The following is a 12,305-nucleotide window of genomic DNA, read 5'->3' as shown; positions in this document are numbered from 1 at the left end:
AGAAATACATAATAAATGTGTAAATTAACCACTCACGATTTTTGCTTCCCAAAGTCATGATACGATCCAAATCATCAGCATTTTTAACTACCACTCCTGTAAGATTTTTTACATACACTCCTATGTCTGGTCTTTCTTTCACCTGGATACAACATCAAAAAACTTAGATTAAAACCTTATAATGACCCTGTAACAGGTTTGGCATTTCGTTGAGGAACAAAAAAACTTAATATCTTTTTTTTCCAAAGCAAGAAAGAAGAAAAAATCAGAAGTAATTGGACAAAATAAGAGAAGATAAAAATGACCAATGCATTAGTTTAGCAATAGGTTTAAAAAAAATAGTTTAAATTTAAACTAAATGAAATATGGTATCTGTAAATTAAAAGTTTTTCACATTTACTTTTAAAAAAAATGAGTTAAATTTTTTTAGTTCAAGATTTTTAAAATCCATACATCGATATCATAAATCGGAATGAGTATTAGTACTTTATAAAAATCAGTAAGAAATTAGTTATTAGGAATTCAATGTGTATTTTTCAATAATGTATAAGTTTACTATGCAATTTGTTAATTTATAGCATTAATAAAATTAGATTGTGTTATTTTTAACAGTTCTTTATGTAAATAAAAAATTAGATCTTACTAGACTCATTTAATTAAATATTAAATAACTACAATTATTTTAATTTCAAAAAAAAATTATTAAATTGATTATTTTTTTCCCAATGTTACTTTCTATTTTTCACTCATTTAAAAGTTTTATATTGAATAGCTTGAAAACTGATAATATTATTTAAACTTGATGATAGTTATAACTGTTTCAATATTTCTTTTGGAATAATTTTTTCCAATGCAGAAGACACTTGTTACTCTTGCTCTGTAGGTTAACAAAATATTAAGTACAACTTGCATTTTTAGATAAAAATTATGATCTCATTATGCAGTATGATTTATTTATAAAAAATATTTCCCATTCGAAGTTTTGCAAAGCGTAAACTATCTATTTTAACAATAAATAGTTCAAAGTAAGTGAAATTCAAAATGGAAGATAACGATAAAAAACCAGGAACATAGTATTCACTCTATTTATAGCCAGCACAAAATATTCATAAAAACATGCATTTAGATTTAGAACTTAAAAAAAACATTCATTTAAGTTTATAACTCAAAAAACATTCACTCAAAGTATTTGTCAGTTTTTAAATAACTAAATGTTTAGTTTTATGTTCACGAAAAAAAAAAAATCAAAAACGAAAAAATCAAAAACATAAAACCAGAATAAAAGACCATAACATTCCTTATATTTACAGCCAGAACATAATATTAAAAAAAAAACAAGCAAAATTATTTTTCTGTTTTGAAGGAATAATTTAGAAATTAAAAAGCATTCACTTAAATGTATAACCTTCATTCATTCTAAGTTAATTGTACAGTTTTTAAATAATTGTTTAATTTATGTTTACTAAAAAAAATCAAATCAGAAAGATAAAGAATTAAATATTGATACTATTTTCATTTTATTAATACATTAACCCTACGAAGGAGTCAGTTGGTTAAATAAAAAATTTAAGAACTTAAAAGCAAGAAATGGTATCGATTTCACCATATCATTTTACTCACCTAGACAACGTAACAAACCCAAATACTGCTCTAAATTCAATCAAACAAAACCAACTGGCCTTAAAATTCTTAGCACTATTGCCATGCATTTTGCTTTAATTTCTAATCGCAATTTCAACTATCTGAACGATATTTTTAAAAGCAACATTTCATGTTTAGCAGTTTGCAATATAATTGCAGAGATTTTGTTCACTATGGCCGCAATTGTGGACTCAGAAAGAAATTTAAAAAAAAAAGAAAAACTAATGTACAAATTTTTTTTTACCTCTAAACGAACACTTTGATCTTTACCAAGGAGATCTCTTACTTCTTCATTATATATTTCTAAATAGGTTGCACGAACCAGAAACCTAATTACATAAAAATACAAAAGCATTACATTTTAGTTAGGTTGATACAGAAAAAAGATAATTAAGTGCAGATCGGTGGTTCAACTTAATGGTTCAAATTCACCCCCTATCCTCTGTCTTTTAAAAGTGATGATCACCACGCTTTATCTAAAACTATAAGATGTTTCTTTTTTGTAATAAGCTTTCATTACTGCACAAATCCGCCCCCCCCCCTCCGTTTTTCTTTTATGTCCGAAAAAATTTAAAACTATTTGTCCTTTTTAGTCTAGTTGAAAAATGCAGTTTTTAAAATTTCATGATAGAGCATTTCAAAACCATTAAGTAGGCCAACGGCATTTCAATTTTATAAAATGAGTCCTTTTAAATAAAACAAAGTATTTTTATACCTTTTATCCCCTTCAGCTTTTGCAATGTGACCAAATATGTGGGCAAATGAGTTTGGAATGATTCCTTTCTGTTCAGGTATATCCCTATTGCCTTCCATAGTGAAAGTTTTTCCTGTTCCAGTTTGTCCATATGCAAAGATAGTACCTATAATAATTAAAAGTGGATAGTTTCACATTTTGCAATAAAGATTTAAGAAAAGACTATAAAAAAATGAAACTAAAATGTATTAGAGACTGCTGATCCAGCTTAAAAGTAAGAATAAGTCTAACATATTCCAAATGTGTTCGTTACATTTAAAATAAGCAAAAAGTCAGAAATACAATTCTAGCAGAAAACGACAACAATTTAAGATATGTGTGTTAGCAGGACAGCACTTTATCTGGGGACACACTGCCTGCCAACACACAGGAGCATTTCTGCTGTCAGTGGTGAAACCGAAAAATGACAGTGTCCTGAGGCCCCATAATGGAAAAGCAAATTAGAAAAATTGAAATGTAAATGCAAAGAAAAATTATAGACAAACAATCACAAAAAAGGGGTCAGCATGATTTATTTCTTAAGTGTTCTTAATGATTTGGCAATTAATATTTTATTTTGATGAGGCTATTCTAACTGTAACTTTATCTTCATTTGCTTTATGGGCATCTCTTTATTAAGTTTTACTCAGTGTACTTTTAAATTGTCATTGTTTTACATCAATTTTTCTTGGCATTTACATTTAAATTTTTCTTATTTGTTTTTCCATTATGGGATCTCCGGGCACTGTCAGTTTTTGGTTTCACCACTAACAAGTTTGCAGTTAGCTTCTTGAAGCGCTTTTATATTTTGATTTATTATTTTAAAAGTTACTTTCTTATTTTGTTGTTTTCCATAATTGTAAATTAGTTTCATTCTTTGATTAGAGTGAAAATAAGCAGTCATTGAACATCAAAATGTTTCACTATATATTAGGGTGCATAAAAAATATCCTAGCTTCTAATGTTTTGAAAATAAGCTTATAAACACTGTACACCATATCGACCCACAAAAATACTATTCGTGACTTTCCACAAACATATATTCTACTAGGTGTACACTCAAAATATTTTCCATTTAGCAGAGTATGTGAATAATCAGAAACAAATTGGTCAAAAAATTGTTTAAGTGCCACAAGTTTGCAATAAAACACTGAAATATTTTACAAAACCTTCAAGTAAATCGGGCTGAGAAATAGTATGTAGCTAAGTTTTTTTTTTAATTTCTTTTTTTCCTATTTAGAAGTAGAACAATATTGCAAATAACAAAATTGCTTTTGGTACAGGACTTACCTGCAGGACACACTTTAAATATTAAAATTTTGGTCAGGGTATTTATTTAGAATATTACAAAGTATAATTTTTAAGACTTTTGAAACAATTTCAATTAATTAATGTTCAATATTTAACTTCACAGTGAAGGAGAATTTAAAAAGGCAAAATGAAAAGATTTAGAAAATCTTTTCTTTAAAAAACTCTCAATTGTATTTATACTTATTAAATAATGAGTAATAAATGCTTCTAAAAAATTTCTCAAATTCCCAACCTTTTCGAAGTTTTAAGGAACTAACTTCTATTTTTTAATTTAAAATATTAAAAAAATTTCCCAAATCAAGCTTTTGTTATCAACGATATTAGAAAAGTTAAAATTTTATCCTTGTTTCCGCAATCACAGGTAACAATTTTCCAATAGGATGTCAGAAATCGAGACACTTTAAGAATTTCAGAAACTAATGTTGAACCAAAATGACACAGTAGTTAAAGCACTGTGCTATCATTGAAAAGATCAAGGTTTTATCAGTGGCTTGAAACCTACCCAGCTTTTCTGGAAAGTAAATATGACTGGTGAATAATGCTGACAACATTGCTACTATCATACAACTGGTATTGAAAGTATGAAGCTTTAAGTACCTCGATCTTTTTGGTGAGCAGTTCACTGATGTGTGAATGCTTTGCTCTTTTACGCAGTTTTATGAACTTTTTAAAGAATTCCGACGCCCATACAAACCCTGGAAATCAGATTTAGTTTAAAATTAATAAGATTACCATTATAGCCTTCTAAAACATTATCAACAATGGGACGAGCAGCTAAATTGTAGACATCCAGTTGAGTGGAATCCGTCCCAAAAACAGTATCAAATGTAAACGTTTTAGGAGGGTCATACTCAGATGCATGTGGATGTGACAAAGTCACAGTACCTTCAACTGGTTTCACCTGAATAAAAACAATAAAAATAACTTTCACATCTTTAAAATATTTGTAGATGAAAATGTGTATCGTGAAAATTAAAGATTCGTATAGTTTAAAAGCACTTTATTCTCTAACAATTGAGATTTTGGCAAAATATTTTTTCAAGTGGCAGTGAAGTAAAGCAAAAATTTTGAAACAAATAGAAATTTTTTTAAAAGACATATCAAAACTTATGAAGATTTGTCAAGTTGACATTTTATACTTTATATGATCTGGTGAACAAAATTCCTTTAAATCTAATTTATTAAAGAACTAATACATTATCTTAGCAAAAATGTTTTCAGAAACAATGGACATTCTTCAGTTGTTAAAGGGCATGAAAATATGTAATTCAATATTTTATAATTTGGGTTAATTATTTGCAAAAATATTTTCAGAAACAATGGATATTCTTCAGTTGTTAAAGGGCATGAAAATATGTAATTCAATATTTTATAATTTGGGTTAATTATTTAAAACTTACAAGCAAAACAAAAATGAGAGTGAGAGGTAAAAAATTCACTATTTTCTAAAAAATAAATTAAAACAATTTACAGATGCATGCTACAATTTCTTTCATAAATTTATTTTTATTGGTCATGAATTAAGAATGCCAATGCAATTGTTTGTAAATTGTGAACAAGAACTATAAGTGTTAAACAGGTTTTGGCCGTTATAAACAGAGAAATATAAATTGCGTACATGCACCCCTTTGGATTACTATAACACCAGCTGAAAATGGAAAGTTTCAACTATATAGTTAAGATGGAAATACTCAACACTAATTTCTAACTTAAGACTTTGAAAACTGTTATTTCACTTCATTATTTTCGAAAAAACAAATTGGAAAACAATAATAATGGCATAATTTAATTTTAATACAAATATAAAAACAACATCTCTCATTTAAATTATTGCACCTAATGAAAATATATTCCTCATTGTGACCTTTGCTAAGATTTCCCTTATTGAAACAAGTTTTATCACTTTTCTCGATCAGGACCAGTGAAGATACAGTGCTTTCGCTCTAGGAACAGAAATAAGACATTGTAGTTAGTTTACATAAATCAACCATCAATGATGTCACCTATATTCAAGCTCTATGGCAAAATTGCCCATGAGCAATGGAGCAATTTGGATGGTCAGAGACAATCTGTATTTCTCTGTTTATAGCCAAGACTAGGCAATTATTCTTCACAACACAGAAGTCTTCCCCTTTGACGCAAATGCGAGAAACAGAACCCCCCTGTGGGGATATATTCATCAACAATCTTGTCTATGAAAAGATACCCCAACATAGAATCAAGTTAACATGTCTTATATGCTAGTGAATTGGAATTGTATTATGGTAGTGGTAGATACGCTACAGTATTACCCCACCAGAATTATAGCTGTGATAGAATTCGATGACGGATACCATTAGTTGATTAAATGCTGTTTTGTGAGTGGCTGGGAGAGCTGTACTAAGATCACCGTGCTTTTGCTGATCGTGAGAGCTGTTTTAAGTTCACAGTCGTGGTTGCTCATGTGTTGCCATTAGCAGTCGAGTGTATGCAAGCCAACGTTGTGTGATCGAGATTGAGTAGCAACAGCTCAAGGAGGTGGATAATGTTGCAGTCACAAGTAGCAAGTCAACTTTTCCATGTGAACAGCCCATCGAAGTAGGCGTGTTCAAATCGAAGTGGGAGTTTCTGTCAAGGTAAGCGTGTTCATGTCACGTCCGAGTCACCAATGTAGAGATATATTCATCGACCATGTCAACCTTCCTCTATGAAAAGGTACTCCAGCATCAAGGTGACCATTCGTACTGATTTTACCAGTACAGTACTGGTTTTCAGGGCATAAGTCCTGGTTAGTCATTAAACAAAACCAGTACACGAAAAGTACTGGTTTCAGATTAGAAAACATTAAAACAAAAAAAGTAATAAAATAAAAATAATAAAATTAGAAAGAAAGTAATAATATTGATTCTAGTGAAGTATATTGTGAAAAATGTAGAAGTACGTTTTCTATTGCAAATAGTGGAAAAAGTGCCATATTATTTTGTATATATTGTAGAGGTCTTAAAAAAACATAATTTAGAAAGCAAGATATTTGGGTTTTGTGCAGACAACACCAACACTAACTTAGGAGGCATGCGAAGAGCGGGGAAAAATAATATTTTTACCAAGCTAAAATCTACTTTGGAAGGACGGGAGCTTGTGGGAATTGGTTGTGCTCAGCGCATATTTTAAACAACCTACAAACCGCGGCGGACTGCGTTCCAATTGATATACAAACTGCAATTACCAAGATTTAGTCTTACTTTTACATTTATACTGTGCGCCTCAGTGAATTAAAAGAATTTTGTAGACATAGAATATAAAAAAACTTTTGGGTTACAGTGCTACGCGGTGGTTAGCGTTACGACCAGACATTAAAAGCGTGTTGGAAATATTTCCTGCATCAAAATCGTATTTTGCGTCAAATGAAAAAACTCCGACAATTACTAAAAATTATTTTGAGAATCCTGAAACCGAATCTTGGCTTTTCTTTCTCCATAATGTGTCGTCAATGTTTCATAACACTATTTTAAAGATAGAAGGACAGGATATTTCTATGTTGAAAACAAATATCATTTATAAGGACCTTAAAACCAAAATTGCTGACAGGATAGCAAGTGTGTTTCTGCCTCTGCAAGTTCGACAAAATTTAAAAAGGTTAGAAGAAAACGGCTTAGTTAAATCGAATATTTTCAAAGAAAAAGTGGTGGAATTTTACAGCACATATTTTCAGTATCTGGAAGAATGGGAAGGCCATTTTGAGGGAATCGAGAAGTTTAATTGAATTACATTAGACATGAGACCTACGCATCAAATGGTTCAAGTATGCAGTGACTATTTAATTCAACATTATCCGGAAATAAATTTAATTGAAGATGAGCTCTTTGATGAAATCTGTTTCATTCAGCACTACACCACAGATGAGAAACTTGGGCATTGGAAACAAAATTGTGTTTCGGTATCAGATAGGTGGATTGACATTGTTATAAAGCCTTTAAAGAAAACGATGTGTCCAATAATATTGGCAAATTGGTAGAGTATTGCCTCTGTATGCCAGGAACTAATGCACCGCAAATTGGTAGAGTATTGCCTCTGTATGCCAGGAACTAATGCACCGACCGAGCAGGTTTTTTCTTTATTAAACAACATATGGACTAGCGAGAAACCCAATTGAAAGTGGAAACTTTGAAATCTTTGTTGATTCTCAAAAATAATTTAAATGCAACCTGTATGGAATTCTATGAAAATATACAGGAAAACAAAAATTTGTTAAAAGCAATTCATTCCTCAGAAAAATATAAAAAAACAAATTAAATTAAATAACTCCTTGTGTTTTATTATGTTATTATATTAGGTATGGCTTATCATGTTATGTTTTATTTTTATATTGTAAAATCATATTTTAGTTTTCACATTTCTTGCGTTTAAATAAACACAACATTTTTTGGTATCTAAAAGTTTTTTATTTATTTAGGTATACAGGTTGGCTGTTGGGTGAATTTTTCATAAAGAATTATAAAATTAATTAAGAATTATAAAATTTTTCATGTTGTCCTGGTTTCAGGTTAAAAAAAAATGATCACCTTATCCAACATAGAATAGAGTTTGCCTTATATATTAGTGAATTGTAATTATATTTTTGTTGTGGTAGATACACTACAAACACCTTCCACAAAAATAATAAAAATGAGTAAATATATCTTACCTCAACAATATTTTTGAAATGGCTATTTTTTTCATTTTCATTCATAGGACGACATCGTACAACAACTCTGATATTTTCAGCTTCTGGAGCTTCAACCTATAAAAATATGAACCACACATTACTTTTATAATATATCTGGAGGATATTTCTGAAAACTGGATTTCAATGAAAACCAATTTTTACGCAGGAGGAATTAAAAATTAGATACATAGACAAGAATCAAGATATTTGCTTACCGGCATATTATTTTTAGAATATTAAAGCAAAACAAGCTTTACATCTAAAATGAAAATACGATTATTAATAACAAAAGAGAGGTTTGCATTTAAAACACCTGAGGCCTGAACTAACTGAAATCAATTATTTGTTAGTTGTTTCTCATGTACAGTTTTGTTTTATTGAGAAGATAAAATCAGTAGAATCGAATCGGTTGAATAAAACTTCGTTTTTAAATGTTTCTTTAAATAGTTGTTTGAATAGTATATTACAACCGAATCCGATCTTAAAGTTCATTCAGTTCAAAGATATTAACTTCAAATCAGTTGCTATGGGAACAAAAATAAGATTATTAATAAATTTGTTTCAGGTGGCCGAGTGGTTAGCGTGTCTGACTGAGGAGCCAATGGCCGCAGGTTCGAATCCTGGCATGGATGCTTCTTTCAGTCTTTTGTGTGAATGTAGCCCTATAAACGGGTTTGTGGTTGTGTTATGTGGGCGACACTGCTCCACCACCGGGGTAACGAGAAGAGTGCCCCAAGTTCCTGCCATTAAAAAAATAATAATAAATGAATAAATTTGTTTTATGATTTGCTTAAAGTGATTAAATTTTTCAGTGCTTTAAATTAAACTAAATCGGAGTGAAGAGTCTTAAAAAAGAAAAAACTCACATTATTGATATTTATAAAAGCTCTTATGAAGCAGAATTAAAAAGTTGAAAGCTATCACGATTAAACTGTAACTGGGCTCCCTTTTGTTTGTTATCTTTATATCGTCTGCTCGGTATTGAAATTATTAGGACTGTTTTCTTATCATTTACGCTTATTATTTGTTCTATATTTTAAAAATAAAATCATATATCCTTATCAACATGAAAGTATCTATTTTAGGAGCTCTTGATGACAATTATATGTACTTAATAATTGATGAAAGTACTGGAAAGGCAGCTATTGTCGACCCTGTGGAGCCCAATAAAGTGTTGAAGGCAGCAGACGATGCCAAAGTGGATCTCACGACGGTGCTCACTACTCACCATCACTGGGATCACGCGGGTGGAAATGCGGAATTAGTGAAACTGAAAAAAGGTTTGCAAGTCCTTGGCGGCGATGCTAATATCGATGGATTAACTGACAAAGTCTCTCACGGCGACGAATTTAAAATCGGAAACTTAAACGTGAAATGTCTGCTAACGCCGTGTCACACCAGAGGGCATGTCTGTTATTTTGTAGAAGACCCATCAGGAGGGGATCCAGCTGTTTTTACCGGAGACACGTTGTTTTATGCCGGTTGCGGAAAATTCTTCGAAGGTACTGCCGATCAAATGTACGAAGCGCTCGTTGTCATCCTCGGTGCACTGCCCGATCAAACGATGGTCTACTGCGGTCACGAGTACACTGCAAACAATCTTTTGTACGCACATCACGTTGAACCCGAAAATGAAGTCATTGAAAAAAGGCTAGAATGGGCGAAGACGAAGAAGGCTGCAGGTGAACCCACTGTTCCCTCAACTATCGGAGATGAGAAACTTTTGAATCCTTTTATGCGCGTCCTTCGGAATGAAGTCAAAAGGCACGCAAAGTTAGAAGATCCGGTGGCAGTGATGGATTTTCTCAGGAATGAAAAGAATCATTTCGCAAGACGCACTTAAAAAGGGATGTATTTCTTGAAAAAAAAAATTATTAATTGTTTATTCATATTTGTAGTTTTTTATGAAACATAATACTATTAAAAACAGTATTTAAAAATATTTTAGCAAAGTTTGTTTTATTTATTTGAATGTTACAATATATTCTTCAGCCCCGTGGCAGAATCGCAGTGACATTGTCGCAGAACTTTACAGAGTTCTTGCAGAAAGATTTTTCTTTTGAAGACTAAAAAATGTTTATTTATTATTTTTTTTACAGAAATTTTTGTAATATTTGAATCATGCATTTTGACACGCTCAATTTACACTGATAGTATTGTAAATCGATACAATGTCTCGATTGTATTCTCGGCAGTTTATGATTTTCACATGGTTTTTAAACATCCCAATATATTTCAAACAAGATGGAAAATTCGAATCGTGCATTTAAGTATTTATTTAAGGCAATAATTCTATGGAATTTTTGTTATTGATTTCTCCATAGTGTTTAAATCCGATATTATTTATAACAACAATCTAATCACAAAACACGCGTTTGAGGAGTCCGATTTACATGATAATCTTTTTTTCAGCAATTACTACTACATGTTTCATGATATTTAATATTTTTTTTTATTGTGATGATTATTTACAAAATGTGAAGAAGTAAATAATATGTGTATTTTCCTCCCAACAAAATGTGAGAATATCACCCATAATATTAAAATAAAAAATTATTACATGTTCAATTAAGAATTTTATTTTTTGCAAACACAGCATTTTTGTTATTTTAACATATATTTTGTATATATATATATTTGTTATGTATATGTTTGCTAGTATTAGGTATAAGTATCTTGCAGAAAGATATTAGTGATCCCTCGTTTTTCGCAGTTAATGGGGATCAGAACCTTCCGCAAAAGATGAAGAACTGCGAAGTAGGATTTGCCTAAGAGATAAATAAAGAAAAAATATGGAATCTTATTTATGAGCTAAAGAAATTGAATTTGAAATATGTACAATTTTTAATATCTCAAATTAAAATCTAGATCATTATGTCAAAAAATTAGATTCTATATTATTCCATGCTTATCTGGGCAGCTTCAGAAAAGTTTATGTACCAATATATTACAGCTCAAAGAAGCAAAGGCATTATGTTATTTAAAGAGCAATTTAGACCTAGGAATTTTCGTGCGTGCGGGTACACGAATGTTTTAAATATGTAAACACTATTTATACTTTACAACAGTATACGTATTTACTTAAACGTGTCAGTGCTAATAAGGTTAATTACAAAACCTTATATAGTAATAAACATTGCTTTCTGAGATAGGCGAAGAGTCTTGTGATAAAAAATAATTTTGCTCTTTCATTTTTTATCCTAATTTTAAAGTTTTTTTAAAAATTTATTTCCATGTTAAGTGAAAAGAAAATGTTGAATCAATTTTTTATAAAGAGTAGTTTTAAAGATGTAGAAAAAGTTATTATTTTTTTATGTATTTATTTTGGCTTGAATTTAATGCAGGGAATTATATTCAGCATAGCAGTAGTCTTTTGGAAAAAATTGTGACGACAGCATAAATTTTAATTCATTCTTTCAAAAAAATTTTTTAGTTAAACAAAAAAAAAAAAAAAAAAAAGAGAAGAAAGCAATATATTCCAGTTGATTTTATCCACATTATTTTATGTTCCATCCACATCACATGTTATTAGAGTATTGAAATTAAGGATATGAATTTATTTAGTTCTACGCAAGAAAAACAGGAATTAAATTTTATAAATATATATAAAAATAATTTTTCAATGTAGCAAAATTCCCACTTACTTAAAGAATAAAATTTATTGAGAACAATACTGGCTATTTAAATGTTTAATAAAGAATAAAATTTATTGAGAACAATACTGGCTATTTAAATGTTTAATAAAGAATGCACATTAGAATCGAATACGTGGCTAAATTAAATTTCATTAAGCACATAGATTGTAGCTATGATGATGGACAGATGAACTAGATTAAAAGTATTGCTCGATTTTTAGCGATACCAAATGATTAACTTGAGATTTTTTTTCCACCTATTTTAATTAATTTCTTTCATTAAAAAAGTATAATGCATTAA

The 12,305-nt window shown here is 30.0% G+C and overlaps 2 protein-coding genes across 3 annotated transcripts in view; one reads left to right on the top strand and one right to left on the bottom strand.

Annotated features, from left to right (window-relative positions):
• Klp64D (kinesin-like protein 64D) overlaps positions 1-9,105 on the bottom strand; it is a 30,188-nt gene extending 21,083 nt beyond the window's left edge. Inside the window, exons 1-6 of one of the 2 annotated variants that reach the window (XM_043046671.3) lie at positions 8,585-9,105; positions 8,349-8,444; positions 4,418-4,586; positions 2,357-2,501; positions 1,886-1,970; positions 37-142 (exon numbers count right to left, since the gene is read on the bottom strand). In XM_043046671.3, the coding sequence (XP_042902605.2) occupies positions 37-142; positions 1,886-1,970; positions 2,357-2,501; positions 4,418-4,586; positions 8,349-8,444; positions 8,585-8,590 (607 nt within the window). In that variant the 5' untranslated portion in view covers positions 8,591-9,105. The remainder of the gene's footprint in view (positions 1-36; positions 143-1,885; positions 1,971-2,356; positions 2,502-4,417; positions 4,587-8,348; positions 8,445-8,584) is intronic. The other variant, XM_071184116.2, reaches the window with a different exon arrangement.
• Positions 9,106-9,297: 192 nt separating this feature from the next.
• Positions 9,298-10,311, top strand: tzn (hydroxyacylglutathione hydrolase tenzing norgay). Its single transcript, XM_016070408.5, has one exon. The coding sequence runs from the start codon at positions 9,436-9,438 to the stop codon at positions 10,210-10,212; it is 777 nt and encodes a 258-aa protein (XP_015925894.2). The 5' UTR covers positions 9,298-9,435; the 3' UTR covers positions 10,213-10,311.
• Positions 10,312-12,305: the final 1,994 nt, after the last annotated feature.

This window comes from Parasteatoda tepidariorum, chromosome 10, assembly GCF_982258835.1.
Source record: "Parasteatoda tepidariorum strain Cologne lab strain chromosome 10, Ptep-v5.0, whole genome shotgun sequence".
Taxonomy (NCBI): Eukaryota; Metazoa; Arthropoda; class Arachnida; order Araneae; family Theridiidae; genus Parasteatoda; species Parasteatoda tepidariorum.
Note: the sequence above shows the minus strand (reverse complement) of the source record. Positions and strands in the feature narration are given on the sequence as shown.